The sequence below is a fragment of the Centruroides vittatus genome, unplaced genomic scaffold (assembly GCF_030686945.1).
Source record: "Centruroides vittatus isolate TY-2023 unplaced genomic scaffold, ASM3068694v2 contig_874, whole genome shotgun sequence".
Taxonomy (NCBI): domain Eukaryota; kingdom Metazoa; phylum Arthropoda; class Arachnida; order Scorpiones; family Buthidae; genus Centruroides; species Centruroides vittatus.
The window spans coordinates 2,081,855-2,106,079 of NW_027122566.1; the positions used below are offsets into that span (position 1 = coordinate 2,081,855).

General features: G+C 29.3%; 1 protein-coding gene across 1 annotated transcript in view; it reads left to right on the forward strand.

Annotated features, from left to right (window-relative positions):
- LOC136982930 (RING finger and SPRY domain-containing protein 1-like) overlaps positions 1 to 24,225 on the forward strand; it is a 97,773-nt gene that overhangs the window by 35,746 nt on the left and 37,802 nt on the right. Inside the window, exons 6-13 of the mRNA XM_067279508.1 lie at positions 66 to 132; positions 267 to 407; positions 1,326 to 1,336; positions 5,675 to 5,779; positions 12,055 to 12,198; positions 16,668 to 16,779; positions 16,855 to 16,957; positions 23,070 to 23,225. Coding sequence (XP_067135609.1) covers positions 66 to 132; positions 267 to 407; positions 1,326 to 1,336; positions 5,675 to 5,779; positions 12,055 to 12,198; positions 16,668 to 16,779; positions 16,855 to 16,957; positions 23,070 to 23,225 — 839 coding nt within the window. The remainder of the gene's footprint in view (positions 1 to 65; positions 133 to 266; positions 408 to 1,325; positions 1,337 to 5,674; positions 5,780 to 12,054; positions 12,199 to 16,667; positions 16,780 to 16,854; positions 16,958 to 23,069; positions 23,226 to 24,225) is intronic.

A 24,225-nucleotide genomic window follows, 5' to 3' on the forward strand; every position in this document is an offset into this window, starting at 1 on the left:
TAATGATGATGATGATTAATTTGTAAATCATCTTTATTATATGTTAACAAAATGTTTATTTGTAGAATCCTGAAAATAATGTTTCGGTTATTTTATTCTCTCTAATTGCATTAGAAAAATTTGCACAAACAAGTAAGTGCTAAGAATTTTTACTAAAATTGACTTTGTTTACTTCTAAGATGTTCATGGAATTAATATGAAATCTTTCACACAGCAATTTTATGTATTTTTGTAATAAATAATATGCTAAAAATTTTTGTTGTTAGGTGAAAATAAAGTCACTATTAATAGATATTTAGAATCACTAGAAGAAAATCCATTAATAAAGTTAGAACCATGGGTGAATAACTGTGATTATATTAAATCCCAAGTGGGATTTTGTGCTCAATGGTGCCTGGACAATTTATGTAAGTAATATCTAATCAGTATTATTTCTATATTCTGGTAGCAAAATGACAGATGATATTTACCTACAAATATTCTAAATATATTGAAAAACATTTAAAAAAATATAATCTATTATAATGAAATATATTCTATTTCTTTCATAAAGTACTCAAAATATTGTGAAATTATTAGAAATATATCCTTCCAGATGATGATACAGAATTGTGTATGCTGTATCATCATCTGGGAGGCATAATTATTTAAAATGAAATATCAAATACACTCAAAGTATTTGAAATACCAATCAGTTCTGTATGTACAGTGGATATAAAATGTCTAAAATTTTAATAAAGTTTAGTTTGGATATATAAAATATTATCTATAAAAATAATCCTTGTTTTTTACTTAGTCTTTATAAATAATAATAATTTTTTAAAATTTTAAAACTGTTTTTTTATATTATTTAAAATAAAATATATTAAAAATAGAAATTGATTTTCTGTTATGATTTAGAACTAATAAAGTGATAATTAAAATCTAGTCTTCTAATTTAAAACAAAAGCATTAGTAATACATTCTTTTTCATATTGCAGTAAAACTTAATTATTGTTTATATGTTCAGTGAAAAATTATTCATATCTGTATTAATTACATATAAAAATCAAGATGAATATGAATAATTTGAATCACTATAGCGATATTCTAGAAATTTTTTTTGAAATTTACATTTTTTTATTTCATATATATACTGTATATTTAATAGAAGTATTTGAAATTTAAACTGAAAAGAAAATCGAATGACAGTAGAAAATACGCAGATTAAAAAATGACAGAAAATCAAATTCTTATTCATAGTATTATTGAAATTCAGTTATCTTTAATGTTGTTATATAATATATAGTAATTTTATATTTTTTTCCATGCTCTCTAAACTACAGTTTTAAAAGAGGTGAGTACTTTAAAAATTTCTTTTTATTAAAGGATATAATACAAATTAATTATAAGTATTAAGTTTTTGTTTAAAAAATTAAAGTAAAAACAATTTTTTTTAATGATGGTAGCATTCATAGGGAAGAAAATACAGTGATACCTCGGTTTTTGTCTATAATTCGTCCAAAAACAATCGACAAAATCTGAAACTGACGAAAACCGAGGGTATTATTTCCATATGAATCAATGTAAATCCAATTAATTAGTTCTAGAAAGTCCGAGATAATACCAAAAACACATTTTATAGAGAATTAATATAGCGTTAAATACTAAAAGCAATAAGAAATTAATATATAAAAACTAATCCAGAGGAAAGCAATGGAATTGTTTGGCTAGCATGCAGGGTAATGTCTTGTAGAAGTTAGTTGGACATGAGCTTCTAGCCTATATCGCCCCATGGTAAAGTGACGTAATTGTCATGTAATAGTAATTGTATGTGTTTATGATGGTTGTATCGCGGAGAATAATGTCTTCCGGGAGGTCCGTTTAAGGGTAACTAGCTTTTATTCATGTGTTACAGACGTGGAGAAAACCTGGAAAACCACATGACCAGCCTATCCTGGCAAAGTGTGAACTCTCAGTGTTCAGGGAACGGAAACATTGGCCAGTGGTGGGTCATCGTGGGGTAATGCCCACAGAATGAGAAATAATGCCACACTGAGCTGGAATACATGTGGGTCACTGTTTGTTTTCACAAAATTAACAGTAAGGTCACTTGGGCACGCTAACAAAATCCGAGGCAATTGACGAAAACCGAGACAAATTTTTCACGAAAAAATCGATGAAAACTGAAACCGACGATAACCGAGGTATTACTGTATGTTGTAACAAATAGAATAAAATTAAAATATTTATTTAATATTTATATTTAATAGAGATAACTATAATGTCAAGATTAGTTTAGAATAAATCAGTAGTTTCCAAAGTGGGTTCTACTGCCTCCTGTGGGCGGTGAATTAATCTAGGGGTGCAAAAAGAGTCAAATAGGCATTGGGGCGTTGAAGGCATGGACTGGCCAAATGGTGACCATAGGTAAGGGTTGGAGTCACTGACAACCTTTCCCTTTCTTCTGTTAAAGCAGGTAAGAAATATTGAGTTTAATGGTTTTAAGATGTAGAGGGGAAAAAGTATTGAGGTTCATAGTAAAGTTTTTCTAACAATATTTTCAACCCTTTCTCTCACAAGGGAAAATGGGCTATTGGCTTTGGGGTATAGTTGGAAGCATGGGTATAAGTTCATGGAACCAAGAAGATAGTGGCTCAGAAAAGTTTGGGAATCACTGGAATAAATCAACCAAGACAATCACAACAGTGTTTTGCTCTTCAAAAATTTTTAAATTCGATTGAATATTACTAACTTAAATGACAAAACATTATACAGATTTTTGAGTTCATCCATTAAGTATTTTGATAATTTAATCATTGATATCATAATTATTATTAAATAATTTATGTAAAATATGTAAAGGATTGTGTTTTCATTTTTCTGAAATTGAATCAACATCTATAAATATTTTATAAACATAATATAAATTAATTATGCATGTTAATTTCATGAATTATTTATAATAATAATAACAATTGCTTTTGTCTAGTTTGGATTTTTTTCAGTTGTATATTTTACTGTATGTTAAATATATCTACATCAGAATATCTTTACTGGCATCTACAGTTGTTTTTGACTTATCCATCAAGACCCAGAATATTTTTCACCTCTTAGATAAATTTTTGATAAGTGTTTTAATGAATATTTTATAAATTACTACGAGGGCTGTTCGGAAAGTTCGCGGCCTCAAATAGAACAACAAACAAAATAATGTTAAAACTTTTTTTATTTTTCAATATAGTTTCCTTTATTAGCAATGCACTTATTCCAGCGATGTTCTAGCTTTTTTATGCCATCACAATAGGTCGATTTGTCAAGGTGTGCAAAATACTCATTCACTTCAGAGATGACTTCGTCATTTGAGTAGAATCTCTTTCCAGCCAAAATTTTTTTTACGTTTGGAAAAAGGGGGAAGTCACTGGGGGCCAAATCAGGTGAGTACGGTGGATGTGGAACTAATTGGAAGCGAAGTTCGTTTATCTTTTGTTCGGAGGTTCTGGCAGAATATGCAGGTGCATTATCGTGGTGGAACGGAACTCTTTTTCTTCAAGTGTTGCCTCTTTTCTTCGATTTCTTTCTTCAGTTTTTCCAAAAGTTCACAGTAGTAGACAGCATTGATGGTCTTTCCTCTTTCTAGGTAGTCAATAAAGATGATGCCTTTAGCATCCCAAAAAACCGAAGCTATCACTTTCCCCGCTGATGGAACTGTCTTTGCCTTCTTTGGTGGTGGCGAACTGTGGTGTTTCCACTGCTTCGACTGTTCTTTTGTTTCAGGAGTGTAGTAATGGATCTACATTTTATCAGTAGTCACAAACCAATGCAAGAAATCCTGTGGATTTTTCTGGTAGAAGTCCAAACACTCCTTTGACATCAAAGTGCAAACACAATTTTGCTCGGCGGTCAGCAATTGTGGCAACAACCTTGCTGAGACCTTCGTCATACCCAAATTTCCAGTTAAGATGTGGTGCACTCGGTCGACAGAGATGCCTGTTGTCTAAGCTATCTCACGCGTTTTCAAACGGTGATCTGCTAACACAAAATCGTGAACTTTGTCGATATTTTCTGCAGTGACAGCAGTTGACAGCCGTTCGCTGCGAGGGTCATCTTCCACACTCTCTCTGCCAGATTTAAAAAGGGCTGTCCATTTTTTCACAGTGGTGTACGAAGGAGCAGACTCTCCCAAAACTTGATCCATGTCAGCTTTGATTTGAGATGGGGTCAACCCTTTTTTCGTCAGGTATTTTATGACCGCACGAGTCTTCGTCTTCTCCATTTTTGACAAAGCACTTGCACACTAACTATCTGCTAAGCGGTCGTGGCAAAACTTTATGACAAATCAAGCGGAAATTGGTATTGTATCTTTAGCAAAGATGTCTGAATAATTCCCGCCAAAAATTAAATTGATCGCAGCGCCGCATATAGGCAAGGCCGCGAACTTTCTGAACAGCCCTCGTAATTGGATATGATGGAAACAGATTAAGCGACTTTATTTGTGAATTTGATTTATTTTGGATATTTTTTCTTTATTTTGTGTTTGTTTGTTAATTGGACATTTTATCAAAGAAAAGTTGTAGAAATACTAGATGAGTTGCAATGATTCTTCAATAGTAAAAATAATAGAAAAATAATTCTATAGATCTTGAATCTTTTATGGAACTAAAAGATTGAATTGTGTAAAGATACTAATAGTGCTCATCTGAATCAACAGTTGAAATTCATATAAAAATATATGCATGGTTATACTATTGCCATTTATATAAAAATCAATTTTAGCAAAACAAATACAGTAGAGAGTCGTTAATCCAAACCCCGGTAATCCAAATCGCCGGTTATCCGAACGATTTTCAGTCGGACTGTGTCATGCTGAATCAAACGTTTTTGATACTAGATTTACTTCTAAAGTATAATTTTTATGTTTTTATATTCTTCAATATATTTATTTTGTTTGTACAAAATAAAGAAATAATTTTTAACGATACAATAGCCTCGATTTATTATAAAATTTTTATTATTAAAAATTTATTATATTAAAATTTTATAAATAATCGAGGCTATAAGCTATAATAGCTATAATATATATAATAGCTATAATAAATCGAGGCTATAATAGGCTAAATCGACGAAAATTCAACACGAAGTGACACGCAACGGAGAAAAATTTGAACATCAGACAGGTTAATATATTTTTCGGTTGTCCGAACAAATCACTAATCTGAACAACCCCAGTCCCCAATTGATTCGGATTAACAACTCTCTACTGTACAATCTTTTAGCATTATGTATTTTTTTTTTTTTTAATTTTAACTCTTTAACCTGTGAGAACTAAGAGGGTTTTTTAGCAAGCCCTTTATGGCCAGGCTTACAATGGGGTTGCTGGGTAGTAAGGGATGAGGTCAAATGTATATGGATGAACTACTACTTGAAAAATTCCTGGAGTTTTTCAACCCATCCAGATTTGATCTGAGTCCTCCAGAGAGGTAGGCTGCCACCTTAATCACTTGACCAACTGGCCTAGTATTATATATTAAGAAATATTATTGTATCAAAGTACATTATTATTAATCATTAATCATATTATCTTTTCATTTTAATGTATATAAATAAATAAATATATATATGTATATTTATTTATTTATTTATTATGTTTTGTGTGTGTTTAAATATAATTTTCAAAAATTTATTTTTACTTTAGGGAAGGCCTTTTACATATGAGCATGTTGATCGCACAAAATTAAATGCAATGCTCAACAGTAATGATGTTAGTGAATATTTAAAAATATCAGCTGATGGATTAACTGTAAGTCCTGTTTACTTGTTTTTTTCGTACATAATAAATTCAAATAGTTTACATTGAAATTTTAATATATATATATTAAAATTTCAATATATTTTTTCTGCAACTGAAATCCTTATTTTTATATTTTTATTGCTATTCTATTGTTTTCATCCTTTGAACAATTATGTGCACTTTGAAGATTACATGGTTAATTTAAATTTCTTAGTACTAGATTAAAATACTTAATATACAGAAAATCTATATTAATGTTTTGCTTTTTTGTCTGTATTCTGATATTCTGATTATTCTATACTACACTGGTTACAAGACCAATAAAACAGACTAATCATAGTTTAGTTACTAGTTTACTGACACATTTATACTATTGCTAAGCAAAATGCATTTTAACTATACAGCCCTTTTTAGTCGGATTTTTTATAGAAAAATATTTTGTAATATGGTTTCTATAAAAACATTATAGTTGTTAGGACACCCTAAATATGTTATGTCTGTTATTTTAGCAATAATCATGTTTTTATTGTAGCTGATTAAAGAGGAGCATAAGATTGAAATGTGCTTTGGCTTAGCAATAGTATAACTGTGTCAATAAACCAGTAATCAAAGTATGATTAATATGAGGAGCTGACAAGATGGAAGAAGGTGTGGTAAACCAAAATTGTGTCATGAAGAACAAGGGGTAAAGGATGTTGTATGGGAGTGGTGGATAACATGGAGACAAATCACCTTTACAGTAATACCTCGACTTACGCTATCCCAACTTACACTAAATTCAAATCTCGTCAATTTGTCTTTTATTTAAGCACCACGCACCTCTTGATTACTCACTCTCCCTACACTATTGTTCAGCTTACATGTTCAGACATGTTGCATGGAATCGACACATAGCAGAGTCTCTCAAGTCTCCATAGATATAACAAACAGAGAAATAAATAACACAAAATAAATTGTAGCTATGTCATCCAAACAAAGTAGAACTGATTCTTCTGCATCGAACAAGAAAAGAAAAACTTTATCTTTGGAATGTAAAGATAACATTATTAAAGACTTTGATACAAAAATGAAAATTTGTGAATTGGCAAAGAAGTGTGATCTACTGGTATCGATGGTCAGAACAACTATAAAAGGTAAAGAAAAAATTCTCAAAGCTGTGAAAACTTGACAAAAGGCTGTCGTTAATCTAGAAAAAGTGGAGAGACACAGACGAAACACACCGTAGTGGTCAAAGCACCCTCATCCGATCAAGTGATTAATGTACGAATAAGTCCTTGCACAACTGTGGAGCGTACGTTCGTTCATGTCGACAGATTGCAGTCAGAATAAAGAAAGGGGTGAAGACAAAGAACCATAAAATATTTTATGGTTATTGGGTAGGTCCCTCAAGTAGGTCAAATTGGTTTGCGTTGAGAGTACTGACAAAGGCCTTAGTTCAATTGAAAAGTGGTTACAAATTTTAGAAAATAGACTCCAAAGAAGAGTGCATTTCTTCTACAAAACAAGAAATAAAAAAATTATTAGCATGCTACAAGGAAATTTTGTGGGAGGAAAAAACTCTTTGAGCCATCAGATGAATTTGTTAGATTTTATGAAGACTTTTACATCAAAATAACTTCGGTTTACGATTTTAATAATATAATTTGTTATACACATATATTATCTAAGATTTTATTAAACCTTTTTTTTTCTAAATTATTGTTTTCTTTAGTCTCCAGCCCCAATTAAAAATAATTTGTATGTATTTATATGCAATATTATACCCCGACTTACACGAATTCGACTTACACAGTTATTGCTTGGTCCCACCTATCGCGTAAGTTCGGGGTATTACTGTACTTGTTTTAAGTAAACAAATTAGTACCTGTTTACTTAAAACACACAATGCTTACACTAATCTGTTGAAAACTTCTCAAAGACCATACACTCAAAGAAAGTTCAAAAATAAACATCCTTATGCCTGATAGTCCAGATTAGATCTGCTATATTAGTGCTGCTATTAAGTATTAATAGTAGCAGTAATATAGCTCAATCTAATCTGGCAGTTGTTTTGCTTTGAGAAAAGTTTAGTCTATAATTAATTGTCTTTGGTGATTCAGCAACTCCAGGCAGCTTGGTAGCCAACTCTGGATGTGGGACATACAGAGACTGGTTAGAAATTAGGCCAGATAATTGTGGTGGAGCAGAGATTAAGTTGAAGATGAGAGGATGCAGAAACAAATAGAACACAGGCACACAGGACAAACAGCTTGGAACATGATGAACTCAGCAGAATTAACTCTGTGTTCTTGAAATCTGGATTATATAAAGGATTTTATTCCTGAATTAACTGATTTGAATGGTCCCAATAGTCTCCTATCTCTTCCCAATTGGTCCATGTTCTGTATCCAGATGAAACCAGACAACTAGATTTGACACAAGAAAGGTCAATCTCCATTATTCAACATGACACCTTGCTTCAACTCAGACGGAGTAATATTGATGAAACTTTCATATGTTTGTTCATGTCTTAAACTATAATGTTTTCTTTGACAACATTAAGAATTTTAATGATTTTAACAACTATAATACAATTGTTTTATATTTGTGAAAATAAGTTCTTTTTCCTGTTTTGTTGACATTTGGTCATTTTTACAAGTGGCAGAGTCAAATCTTGATTTTTCTGAATGACATTTATTAGAATTCTAACTCACGAATTTGTCTGAACTTGGGTTCTCACAGAGTCGATTGTTCATTGTTTATGATACACTTTTGCAATGGATTTATTTTACACATTATTTTCTTAATTATAGGTTTGCTGTATTCTTATGCATTTTAACTAAATAATCCTATATTTATAGGTATAGTATTTTGTTCAGCAAGTAAAATATCCCAAGGTTAAAAAGTACAATGTATTCAATTCTTTCTTCTACATATGCATTTCAGGTTGATGTGAACTCTCAACCCCTCTTCAGTGCTATATCTTCTACGTACAAAAAAAAAATATGTACAAATTACATAGCACTGAAGAGAGGGGTTGAGAGTTCACATCAACCTGAAATGCATATGTAGAAGAAAGAATTGAATAAATTGTACTTTTTAACCTTGGGATATTTTACTTGCTGAACAAAATACTATACCTATAAATATAGGATTATTTAGTTAAAATGAACATTCTTTTCTTGTTACTAAAATATTTTTAAGTATGTTTTGGTGAGAGATTTTGACTGTCTAGGCCCTCAGATTAGTCTGTTCTCATAACTTCTGTAGTATAGGATATAGAAAGTCCTCATTTAATGTCATCAAGGAAAGATGCAAGTACATTTGTAATTATTTTTAATTATTATTGATGAATTTTTCTACAAAATGGGGAAATAAGTGCTAGAGGTTGCAAACATAATTAAATTAGAATAATATTAGCCAAATTACATCTTGTTTATATCCTTGATAAAATTGGTTTCATTATATGTTGTTTTGCTTAATGTCAGTTTCCAAAAACATATCAATGATGTTAAGTGAGGACTTGCTGTATTTTAAAGGTTTTTGTTTTTGAGACAGTTAAAAATAAATTATATAATTCAGTTGTGTAATTTATTAGTGTCATATTTTTAAAAAATAGCCACTTTTTAGAGGAAATTAGCATGTTTTTTATGTTTGTATTTAAATTTATATTCTTAAATTTTTATATCTTTTGCCCATAATTTTCAAAATTTTTTGCTTTCACTTTTTATTACTTCATGTTGATATCCAATATTTAATTAATAAATGCAAAATTTATTTTTGTATCTATTAATTTTTTACAAAATTTATTTAGTATTTTGTGCAGCTAACCTATAGGTTGTGTGTTTGAAAGCTTCTTGTAGATTATGCAATGGAGCATATTATATGCTGATTTTAAATTGCAATTACAGCAAGTTTTTCCTTGTCTAAAATTTCTAAGAGCATATTTAGAAAACATGAAAGATCTTTTATGCACCACAGACATACAACCTGTTGCAAAAATATCATTGCAGTTTTAAAAAATAGAGCAAGAACCATGAAACTTGGCATGCAAATGCCATTTGCTAAGTAGACAAATGATCAAAATTTTTTTGACAGTGAACACATTGAATGTTCACAGAGTGCAATTAAGAGCATATTCTTGGGTTTATATAAGGAGTACTATTTGCACTGACAGACAGATTTGACAGGGTTGTTTGTGTTTTCTAGTCTGTAAAGATGCTTCAACAGTACCTCTGTTGGCAGTAAATGCAATTAATGTGTAAGTGAGTTTAAGAGAGGTTACATTACAGGTTTGAGAAAAGGAAGAAGCAATGCAACAGTAAGACAATATTGACAGCAGTGGATGCAGAAGGGTACTTATAGCCATCATAAAGAATCTGGATGTCCCAGAGTGACCAGTGCTTAAATGGCTCATACAGTTATAAGAGATGACATTACATACCTTTCTCTATGCAGCCTGTAGTATCAAGGGACATCGTTTGGTATTGCCTGGAAGAGACAGGACTTCATTCCCACGATTCCCTAAGGCAATTACTGCTAACTGTTTATACTGTCAGTATAGATAGTATCATTTAGAATGGTGGTGTTCCAGAAATCCCCTAGTATTGCTATAATTAAGATACTTTTACCCTATGTAAGTACATTGACAACATTCTACAATCAATTATAGTACCTATGATGTCACACCTTCTAGGGGTATTTACCAGCATGATAATGCCAGGTCTCAAACAGCAAGAATCTCTGAATATCCTCGTGGAGTTCATATCTTTCCATGGCCAACCAGCTCCCCAGACCTCTCACTAATTAAGCATGTGTGGAAGATGCTAGGAAAGCAATTACAGCCAATACAGAATGTGAACAAACTAACCCAGCAGTCGCAGAACATCTGATTGAATCTGTCATAAGACATTATACTGTTAGTTGACTTGATGCTGCTCTAGATAACAGGTTATATTGCCACGAGAGGGAATTAACTGGTACTAACTATGTGTACATAGTAAGTATTTTAGTACATTATGTTGTCGCTGTGTTCTAATTAAAAAGACTTAAACAAAATATTAAATTTTCATTGCAAATCTTGCATACCCATTGTGTGTGCTGAGTTTCGTGATAATAGAACATTTTCTTTAAGGTATGTCAATTTATTTTATACATACCTTGCCATTAGCATTTTTCTTTTCATTTTCTGTGTATTCAGTCATGGCATAATTGCTATTAGGCACACCTACTTGAATTTGTACCCATATTTTGAAAGCTGATAAATTTGCAGTAATTATTCCCTGACTCTATTTTAAAGAATTTTGATGATTAAGACATGACATGACAATTGCCATCCTAAAGCTACAACCTCATTATTTATTTCATTTTTATATCATGAACTTTGACAACTAAAAAATAATTATATAGATTTAAAGCAATAGTTATAGCTTGACTATGCAATGTTTTATTTTTTTACACATTATTTTCTGCATTTTACTAATGAAATTGAAACTGAAGATAATGTCATAATTGTTTTGATTTATTTGTTTTATTATTTAAACTCTATATTACAGAAATTTATTATATATTAATTAAAGTAACATTTGTATACAATTTAAAATATAATTAACTTTTAACTTAGAAGAAAGTAATAAAATAAATTTTATTTAATTTCATATATCTTATAATATAATTGAGATGGGTTGATAATGATGATAATAAGTGCAGAGTCCAAATGGTTAGGAGTTGAAAGTTGAAATTTGGTACACGGTACGTCACGAGAACATACACTAAGAAGCAATTTTTCGAAATTCCCCTCGGGGGAGAGGGACAGGATTAAAGCTTATCATGAAGAACTTGGCTCGGCTTCTATTATACTATCTTAGATGCAGTTTTTTGCGTTTTTGATTGCGTTTTAATAGGGTATGCCATGAGAATGCATATTAAGAAGGGATTTTTTGAAATTTCCACTGTGGAGGAGAGAGAGAAAGTATGTTTATTATTCATCACTTAGTTACTATGCACTGGTTAGTGGTTGCAATGAGTCTTAATTATCATTATCCTGGTGTGGTAAGCAGATATCTAAAAATTTTCTAATTAGTCTCACAAGAGGGGGGGACTAATTCTTGCACTCGGTGAAAACAGGTAAGATCAGCTGTAATGTAATAATCTTAATCTTTGCTATTGTTACTTTTTGTCTGAGCAACGCTGGGCTCATCTGCTAGTTATATTATAAATTAAACTGATTATGTTTATTGTATATGGTACTTTTATATACTAGTTTTTTGACACAGTCATTTATATCATTGTGTTTTTTTGCATAGGCAAGATGTGATGCTTCTTCCTTTGAAAGTGTTAGATGTACATTTCCAGTTGATAATGGTATCTGGTATTATGAAGTTATGATTGTAACACCTGGTGTAATGCAAATTGGATGGGCTACGAAAGATAGTAAATTTCTAAATCATGTAAGTTTATATTTTTTAAATTTTCATAAAAATTTATTTCAGTAGTAATCGTTTGTTATAAATTTTTACCCTCTATTAGTAAAATTTCAAATAATTAAACTTTAGAAATTTTATTTTTCTTTATTTTCTGCAAACATCATCATTATTATAATACTTATGTAATGAGTTATATGTTCATGTAGTTTTCTTACCATCATCAGACATACATCTTTGTACTCATTTTAGTTTATCATTTTTCTTGTGGTAAAGAAGTTAAATATACTGCTAAAAAAATGAGTGAAATTATTCTAAAAAAAGATTTTATAAGATTCCAATTGAAAACATTTATATTTAGTTTTACTTTATTTTTTTTTATCATGAATAAATTATTACTATAGATATGCAATAAACAATAGTAGCATTTGAAGAGAATGTAACTCACAAAGTATTTAATGTATTCAAAAGTTTTTATTTCATTTACAATGTTAAAATCATAAACAAATATGAAAAAGATATAATTAAAAACAAGAAAATATTTAACTTGTACATATGGTTTGGGATTAAAATTTTGTTAATATTTTAAAGCAAAATAGATGGTTGCAGATCTTATTTCTAATGTAAATAATGGAAATATGAATATTTATGAAAAAAGTTCATAAAAAATGCCTGTTTCTAGTTTTTTTTAAGAATTAATTTATTTGAATATACATTGAAACCTCCATTAACAGACGTTTCTGAATAGCAGACACCTCTACTTAACAGACATTTTTACAGTTCCCCAGACCTGTCAAATAGGACATCTATAATATTTACCTCTAAATAGTGGATACTCTAAATAATGAACACCGTTGTCTATAATCTATCTTACAAAAACACAATATTCAATATTCTGAAATAATTAATTACATATGAAATATTTTAAAACTAAAACAATGAATCAGTTCAAATACTCTTTCAGACAACAAATTTTGACCATAGGCATCAAATAAAGACTGGCTTAAAATAGGAGTAAGAGAGGAGGGCAGGTTGAAAAAATCCAAACAATATTCTGTATTTGTTAGAAAAGATTAATCTGGTTAAATTGTCAATCACCACTTATCGTCATACATATTAATGCTATTAAACCTCTGTCTTATTGTTGGAATTAAGCTTATGGTACCAAGAAATCATAGACTTTTCCAAAGTTATTCATTCATTTGACAAGAACCGTAGTATAGTGTTGTGAGAGCAGCCGAGGGTATAGAGATATCTTTGTGATCACTATACCGCTTACATGACACTGTAAGAACAGTTCTCTGATTTGTGTTATCCAATTTAGGAGATGGTTACCTTGCGGTTCCAAGTGGTAGGAGGGACTTAAATTAATGCAAATTTATAATGCAGAGATCGAAAATCGCAAAATCCTCTTTCTCCTAAAACGTCAAGATTCCCAACACCAGGTGATCGGTTTTATTGTACACGGTATCACCAAGTGTATTAATCTATCTTAAACAGGGCTATGGTATTACGTATGAGAGTGCGAGATAAATGAATTATTCTAAGTCCAATTTAAATTAAACAAAAATTATATTTATTGAAACTTAACTAAAATAATTACAAAATATATACAAAGTAAATTTAAAACAAATAAATATGGAGATTAACTAATTATACCTCGACTTACGTCGTTTTGAGTCACTCCCGATTATACATCATTTGTCAAAAAAGTATATGGAAAAATAAAAATCCAGTTTAAGTCATTTTATTCGACTTTACATCAGTCCGCCACAAATATTGAAGTCATAATATCACTAGAAAAGCGTTAAAAGCACATAAAATCATATTAAAATATGTACATTTACAGTAAATGTTATATATCATCATAAATTCTAGAGAACGAAACATGAAAACATCTGTGTTTCTGTGTTGTCATCTTATTTAGCGATCTTTAAGTGTTCGTTATTGGCGTTTTCCACCGTAGTTTCAACTTACATCGTAACTACACAAGTAAATTTGACTTACATCGCCTCTCCTGGAACCAATTACCAACGTAAGGCGAGATATACCTGTATTAACAATCTAAAAATAACCTATTTCGCACTATATCTAATACTAATGCACGGATGAGAGAGAGTTACAAACGTATAGTAATTTCTACTACCTTAAACACTTTGACTTGAGAATGGTGGTGAGATTCTATCTTCACAAACTGCCCTGATAATGTTGATATGGCTGCACTTAACAAGTATGTCAAATTACTGTATGGCGATTCTGTCTTCCAAAATAGACTCCTTGAACTGCCTAACTAGTATGGCTCATTCCGGTGTCGACTTGATCTCCCAGGAACTGCGCCTAAATTACAGTATGACGTATTGTCTTTAAGGAATTGTGCCGATTTAGTATGGCTTCTCCTATCCTCAGGACTGTGCATTTTGGTGCTAAAACATCCCGTTTTTACAGAGACAAGCGGCCCACAATGATGATTCTAATGATTCATCTCAACTCTGTCGATGAAAGGAAGTCTACTTCCGTTGATTTCGATAGAACTTTCGTTTTTTACAACTTAATATATTGTGGATTTTTTTCAATGTCTAAATTCTTATTGACCAAATTTTTATCATATAACATTCCACATTGAATGTTGATTAAAGTTGTATCTTTCTTAGATTCTAACATTAGGGATTTCTGCCCATACAGATGAAATCGAAAGTTTTGATGTATCTTGACATCATCGACCAGGAAGTTTTTCAACGGAAACTTTTTTTGAATCATTGCCAAATATTATAAAACATTATTTTATAATGTAACATTAAATTATAAATTTAAATAATTTCACAAACTATCGATCCTTATCTTCCCGATCTCACAGTGTTAATGAAAAAGAAACAGTTTTAAGGTTAAGACAACAGCATTTATTTGGTGAAAGTTCAAAGGCAATTTGCCAATCATTTTAAACTGTAGGAAGATATTCAGTTTTCTTGCATTTATCTCATAAGTTACTCAAGTAATTTTTAATAAATCATTTATTGAAAATCGCAAAAATGTTTGAAAAATTACACCAACTCGATAATTACAAAGTAGACGAATCACTATATCGATTTTTATTAGTTGCTTAGATCATAAATGACATTATAAATGCAAGAATACCAATACATTTCTTACCCCTTGAAGTGGTTAGAAAATTGCCTTCGTAACTTGACATTTGAACTCTCACCACCTAAACCTGACTTTTATCCACTTTTCTGTTTGTAATAACAGTTTTGTCCCGTTACTTCCGCTTAGGTTGTTTTTGATGAATTAATAATTAAAGAAAGTTTATATTTTGTTGTAATTTTTATGTTCCATTTAAAGTATCCTATACAATCCGTTTGCTATTTAGAATTCAATTAAAATGTGATTTTTACAGCTGAAAAGATAAATACTGTAATATACTATATATATTTTTTAATTATATATGTCATGTATACTTTTTGGTATTCTCACATTCTTAATGCAAATTTGATGTTTTTGTAATTTATCATATTCTTTACTTTATAATGACCAGGTTAAAATACAATATGGCTGCCAGCATGCACCTTTCAAGCATGTAGTGGACAAACTTCTTGGTCCTGACTGTGTTCACTATTTGGAGGTTATACTGTGTTTAAATTTTGACACTTTTTGACAAAATCTTTTAATACAGTTGAAAGTATTAGTTGACAAGACTATGTCTCTTCTCTAAAATTGTGCTGCTGTCAATGGCTGCATACCTTAGAGATATGAAGGAATACATGTCAGGAGTTGCAATTTGGCACAGAATATTCGGTGCCCAAATCATGCACACACAAAATAAACCAGACTTGTAGGTAGTCAGGGGACCGAGAACTGGGTCTAAAGAAAACACAAAAGGCTGAGACTGTTTCTACAAACAGGCACAAGTGTGAGATTTGCACATGCATTGCTCACAGTCTTCGAGACATAGTCTCATCCCAAAAAGGGGTTCATCGTTTTACTTTTTTCTTAGTATTTATTGTATTTTACATAATTTTCAACAACAATCTGTTTAAAAATTTTCTCGTGACAGAAAATTAGGAATTTGGTATTTGTACTAATTTATTGTATTTTAATTCCAAAAAAAACTCTTCGCAGAATTCAGTTTGAAAAAGCTTTTAATAATTAAGATTGGCTAAATATATAACATATATCATTTTTTAACACATGAATATCTTTTATTTAATATAGAAATTTACATTTTAAAATGAAACAGTTGTGTCTTGAAGATTTGTTTATGAGAATAATTATATGTAAATCCAATAGTTTATCATCTAATTTTGTGTGAATATTGTGTAAATATTGAACTGAAATTGTGTAAATATGTTACATTAGGAACTTATATTTTGCCTAATTAAATATCAAATATGGACAGTATATTAAATCCGATAAAAGTCTGGTAAAGTATGGGCATTATATTAAAAAATTTATATATAATACATTATGAATATTTAAATAAAATATTCTTTTTTAATCACTAGGAAGGATATGGAATTGGAGATGATGAATATTCTCTAGCATATGATGGTTGCAGGCAAGTAATTTGGTACAATGCATCTAGCCATCCTCACAGTCATCCTGCATGGAAACCAGGTACATACAAATTCTTAATTTATACTGAAAATAAATGTAGATAAATTTATAAAATTTAAAGAAATTTTTAAACAGGAGATATCTTGGGAACATTATTAGACCTGGAAAAGTACAAAATTATATTCTATTTAAATGGTTATCCACTTAAGCCATGTAATCAAGTTTTTCGATGTGCAAAGTAAGTGAAATTCTAAAATTGAATCTAGATATAGATTTGAATTATAGATCAATATGAATAAATTAATAAATAACGTAAATTACAATTAAAAGTATTAGTTTTTCAATTAATACTCTGAAATAGTGATTTGAATCTAGAAAAAAGTATTTTATATTATAAATTACAAATATAAAAACATGGCTGTGTGAAAAACACTCTGGTAAATGTAGTTATAAAATTGAATATTTAACATAATTAATTATAATTGATATGATCTCTGTTTATCAGTTAATTTTGATTGTCATATATTAATTAAAAATCCTTATTGATTTAAATTAAATATATATTTTTTATTACACTAAGGAATATTTAATACTTTGTTTCTTTTAAAGCTTCATTTATTTAGAAAAAGTAATTAATTAATACTAAAATTTTAATGTGGAAACTGTTTTAATAAAGAAATGCTATAGCAGACTTTTTAAATAATTTATATTTGAATCAAATTTACAAGTTTTAAATACAAATGATTAAAAATAATTATCTTAATCTTAATTAAGAATGATGATGATGATGATGACAATGTAAAAATTATTAGAACAGGATTTTTCAAATTAAGAATAATTAAATTTTTTGTTCACTAGTATATACACCCAATTATTTTTACAAGGAAAATATATTTCTCAAAAAATCATGTAAAAAACTGCAAAAAAAATATACATTTCCTATAGTAAAATGGGAGATGTGTTCAAAGTTATTTAAAAACCATGTAAGATGAAATAAAGAACTATATTTCAGAAGAGACAGTGTAAAAGAAGAGACAAAAGCATATATGTATGTATATATACTTATCTACATAAAATACATTTACTGTGCATATTTGACAGCAAAATAAAATTCATACACATTTCAATTATATTCTAACTAAAATAAAATTAATATTGCAAAAAGAAAAAAAATTAAACATTTTCAATAAAAAATATAAGAAATAATATTGGTTATTATTCGTCGCTATTTCATAATAGTGACAAATAATACATTTACAATCAGATGAACCAAAATTGTTATCCTCGCTAGTGAGATCTACCATATCTGCCAAGTTTGAATCCAATGAAGATTTTTGTCCAATTATAACATTTTGAATAGATTGACTACTATTCAAAAGTTCTTGTGGTGTTGACTTTTTTGTCAGAAAATCTGTTGTCTGAAAATCTGGCTAGCAAATTGCCTTCATAACTTGACATTTGAACTCTCACCACCTAAACTCTCATTTTCATCTACTTTTCTGTTCATAATAACAGTTCTGTTTTTTTTTTTTTCCTGCTACTTCCACTCAGGTTATTTTTGATGAAATTAAAATTAAACAATGTTTGTTTTGTTGTAATTTTGTTCTTTTGGTTCTGCAAGTTCTTTGTACAATTCTTGATACCCAGCTAAACAAATCTAATCTTGTTGGAATTTTACAGCACATTCTACATTTGGATTAATTTTTAAAAAATGATTTTCCACTCTTGCACCAAGTTTTAGGCCAAAACTTTTGCCCACAGATATTAAACTTTCACCGCTCTTAAGGTGGTCCAAGCGATTTATTTTTGTTTCTAACAAAATGGCTTTCCTTTTTCTTTTCTTTGTTATTTTAGACATTTTTACTCGTAATCTATTGTAAAAATTCTAATTAAAATATGTACCACAAACTTGTTAAAAATATCTACTTCTTTATTTTTTAATACACCTAACAGCACAACTTATGCACTTCACTCTGACAAAAATGTTGTGAGCTAATGATACTTCAAAAATTAACTGATTGAATGATGCAATACTTGAAAACCTTATATGAACTTAACTTATATACAATAACTTATTTTTCATCAACTCTTTTTCTTCCTTTTGTTTCGTTTGCTCACATTGATGATAATTTTTAAATTGTGTCAGAGGAAATAACGTGTAAAAAAAAACAAAGATGGCTTTTTCTTGCACAGTGTTAATGGAAATAAATTGTGTAAAAAAGAATTAGGTGTATATGAATTATTAACAATTACATAAACTTACTGAAACTTGTTACCTGCAAAATACAACAGTAATCCTTCATACTGACTTTTGATTATACAGTAATAAGTTAACCTTCAATTAATACTAAATCTATAGCAAATTTAAAATTAAGAAATTGTTATAATATGTAGATAATTATTTTTAGTTATGAAATTTTTTACTCATTAGAAACAAATAAATATTTTAACTTGAACTGCATACATTTAGATTACCACACTTTCTCTTTTTTTGCATATATATCCTCTTTTTGAATGTAGAATTTTGTCTGGGTGGACTTTCTTAGATTTTAAAAAAGATAAAAACAAAACACAAGATTATAAATGTATGAATTTTTTATTTTTTTATTCATTTTTTTATTTACTTACTCCATCTGTCTGTTTTATTTACTTTTGATAATTCAATGTCTGTTGTGATAAAATAACTGAATTTTCATTCACTTCCCAATTTCTGATCTAGTAGAAACTTTGCATATATATGTATTCATTATGACATTACATTTTTTGCCTGAACATATTTTAACCAAACTTCATACAGTAGAGCATCAATTATCCGACTCAATTGGGGACTGGGGTTGGTCGGATAACTGAAAAAAGGATAACCGAAAAGTATGAAAAAATACATTATTAGTATAATATATTAGTATATCCCATGTAAATAGTATATTAATATATCCTATTAACCTACTTCACATTGAATTTTCATCGATGTTAAGCCTAACAAAAGTTTTTTTAAATAACAATCGTCGCTATTGTATTGTTAAAAATTATTTCTTTATTTTCCACAAAATAAATACAGTACTGTACTGTATATTGAAAAATATAAAACAAAAAAGTATATTCGGGTTACATATTTTACATAAAGTAGGCCTATACATTAGAAAAAGAAGTCCAAAATTTTCTTTTGCTTCACAGCTGACACTCGTTTTTTTGCCACTAAATCTTGCACACATTTTAAAAACAGCAATTGGATAGCGTCGTTAAAAAAAGTAAGCCACATTTAAAAACTGGCCTCCCTTTCATAGTCGAGCCAGTGTTGCCAGCTAAAATACTCAAAAATTTAACAAAAATAATATTAAAGTAGCCAAGACATAGCCAAATATTGTAGCACCACATCACTAGCAGACATTTGAATTTGCTGACTAGAACCAAGGACCTTGGACTAGAATGCGGTCAGTTAACCGATGTGACAGTTGATCAGGGGTTGGATAATCGATGCTTTACTATATTTTGAATCTGTCGGTTCAAGAGAAGGTTTATAGCTACAAATCATCTCAAAATCTACATTAATTAAATTAAAATGTAATGGATTTCTGTCTATCTATTTGTCTCTCTCTTCACTAGATGGTGACACATGAATATGTACTTCCTGTCAAGGAATTATTTACAAGAAATGTGTATTACTGAAGTTTTCTATTATATTTGAAGAACTAATATTAAAAAATAATTAGTTAATTTGCAAAATCTTTGAGGCATTAAAAAAAGTGACATCATCTTGCTAGATGGCAATATGTGTACTGTACATATGGCAGGTTTTTCGAACCATTACATATTGTGTTCGTGATTCATTAGGCCTAACTGTATTTACATGAGTTTTATTTATTTGTGTGAGCGAAAATTATGCCTACTCAGAAACAATCTTCGAGGAAAAGCCTAGAGTTTCAGAGAACCTGTCTTCAAGACAGGCTAGGCTTAGTTCTGCGAGTCTCTGAGAGTGACTCTGAGCATACATGGAATAATATGCTTTTTTTGGCTTAAAAAAAGCTTTGAAGTGCCTTCATTTGGCCAACTCTATGTTGCATGCCAACGTGTTAGTATTTGCAAATTTCTGTTCATTTGTGCTACTGATAATAAAACACAAAATGTTGTATATCAGAAGGTTATTCAATAAGTTTATCTAGAAAATATCCCACATCTTTAATAAGAGTATTATGAATCTGTAACAAACAATTCTCTGCAGATGTACTCTTTAGGTAAGTAATTATAATTACACAAAATAAGTAACTCCTGTCAACAACAGGTAACACAGCTAGTTTGTAAATAAAATCTGATAACAGATGGCACTACACATTACTCATCATAACCTATTATATATTGAGCTATGATGAATCATGCAAACAACATGTTTTCCTGTTTAGTATTTGCACATGTGCTTTTCATTATACTGTAATTAGAAACAAATGGCAACATATCTTGCAGAGAACATTTCTATCAACACCTTAGCAATAGTTCCATAGAAAATATGGAATTACTATTTCCATGAAAATTACAAATGTTTTTAACATTTCACTAGTCTGTATTATTTATGGCTGACCAAAAATGACATTATAATCAACTGGTCAATTGCAGTTGATTTGTTGGCCAGGCTTGTTTTATGGTATATTCATTTTAGCAGAAAGCAAAATATCTACATTAAGTATTTGCCAATTACTTATTAAAACATAACTTAATATTAATGATATTTATTTTAATATATACTTAATTGCTTAGCTATACCTGTAAGTTTGGGTGGTGAAAAATTAAGGAAAATGAAAACAACAATAATTACAAATGACTGTCAAAACAATGAATCAACAGTAAAGTGGCATGCCATGTATGTGTATTACATATGTGGTATGCCACATGTGTATTACATACGTGATATGATGCCCCCACACTAGTAAACCACTGGTGTGGGGGCATCATAATAAATGGGCATACACACTTCCATTTGTTCAAGAGAGGCAGTTTGTGTACTGTACTCTATAGGGATTGCATCCTGCTGCTCTATCAGGCTTTCTCAGGGAGCTGTTGATCCTCACTTTCTTCTAATGGATGATAATACTCAACTTCACAGGGTTCAGATTGTATGAAGGTAAAGATATTCATAAGTTGGACTGGCTAATTAGATCTCTCCAACCACTGATATGTAGCATCAGTGGCACACCGAGAGAGTAGGCCAAGAAGGCCTGGCACCCTCCAAAGTAATAGGAAAAACACACTATAAATTTTCCAAAAATATTTTCCTAATTAAAATTCATTTTTTATTTATATTGTGTTGTATGTTCTGTTTCTATATTACTTATGAATCAGCAGTCACATAAGGTAGGAATTTTATTGAATTTCACATTAAAAATTTTTTATCAATTCAACTCTGCTCCTCCCACGATTAAATCTTGTGTGCACCACTATTAGGTTTGACCGTAATGATCTTAACAAGATCATGTTAAAACTGAATCAGACTGCTGGCTGAGCCAGAGATACCTCTTTGAAATACAGAAATGTTTGTAATTACCAAATAAGTCCAGATCATAAATACAAAAACTATATTGATTGATCATTTAGTAGTAAGAAACAAACAAATAAAGCTATTGAATGATTTGGTTCAAACTGATGGTCTTTAGTTTTATATATAATACTGTATTTACTCATGTATTGGCCCCACATTTTTTGCAGATTTTTACAGTCTAAAACTGGGTGGAGTTATTACACACAAAATTATGTTAACATTGCGCAAAAGTCACTGCTTTAATACTGTATTAAGAATTAGTAAAAATTTCAGTGTTGCCAAACTTGCAGTTAAACAGCATGCTTGAAGAAATCACCTAGCACAAATCACAAATTTGTGCTAATTTTGTGCTAATTTACACTTTAATAGTTTCACAAATTTATTAATTCTTTACTGATGATCAAAGATTTATTTACTTGAACACAATACACTGATAGTCAAAAATTATCATGCACTGTGTTTACTCACTTCTGCTCTTGATATCAGTCTCATCATCTGAAGCATCATCACTTTCTAAATCCATCAGAAGGCTGAAGAAATGGTCATCTTTAGTTGTATCAATGAGGGAATTGGGAATGCCTGTCATTTCAAAACTTTGTGACCATGTCTGCAGAAATGGTAGTCCAAGATTGGAAAATTTAGTGGAAAACTTCGAGCAATGAAGCCCACTTATTTCATTTTATTTTTTGCAATTAAATGATAAAATTATTTACATTAATATATTATAATTTTAATAATTTTATTAAAAAATGCTATTTATCAGAATTTTTTAAATATATTCAAACTTTAATTAAGATATTTTATTTTATTAATAAATTTTTAGGTCAGGATATTTTGCTGCAGCAAGTTTTATGTTATTTCAACAATGTAATTTTAATTTTGGCCGAACTCCTTTTAAATTCCCTCCTCAAAATATAAAATATCAAGCCTTTAATGATTTTGCCACATTAGTTGAAGAAGAAAAAATTATCCTTCCAAGGTAATGAATTTATTTGAAATTCATAAATTTATATAAATAGCTATAATAATTTGGTTTTTAAAACTATATAAAATATATTTAAATATAAGAAACAAATGAAAATTTTTAATCACTTTTCCAAAATGTAAGTTGAGACATCATTTTAATTTGAGATAAATATTAAAATACTTATTTAATAATTATTTTCCATGAATATTTTATTTAACTTACAATATTTTAAGGTTTTAAATATGTTTGTAAAAATTACATCCTTATATAATTTATAAAGAATAGGTTTTATTTTATAAAGATTCAATTTTATCTTTATATTTATAATATTTACAAATAATATTTTATATTTTACAAAGAAAATTGCTGAATATAATAGTATGTCATTATTTAAAAAAAAAGAAAAATATAGATTAATTTACTTTTAGAATGGAAGTAAAATTAAATTTATAAAATAAAAACATTAAAAAAAAGTGGAAAGAAGAAAAATCATCTTTCAGGAACTAAACTTCCAATCTATACATTTATTGACTTGATTGTCATGCTACTCATTTTTTTTCTAATCAGTTGATCCAAAAACAATTGATGAATATGAAATATTATTACACTAAAAATGTATTTTATTGATAACTTTTTTGTGTGTTAGTTTAAAAATAGAAATTTAAAATCAGTATTAAAATATCATATTTATTTTCTTACACATTTACTTTAAACTAATTATATAATCTGTCATAACAAGTGTGGATTGTAAAGTCTCATAATTATAATATATATGATTTAATGATATAATTGCTATTGATGAAACTAGAGATTGAATTTTATTTTTCAGTTGCACATGTAAACATTTCTCTTATAATCAACACAGTTGAACATGGATTTTTACTTCTTAACATCATTTTTAACAAATAATAATAATGTAAGTGTTAAGATGATTGAAGCATAGAAACAGCAAATCATAATTTAGTGCTTTACTGTTTGACCTAATATTTTCTCTTGTATTTAAATTCAAAAT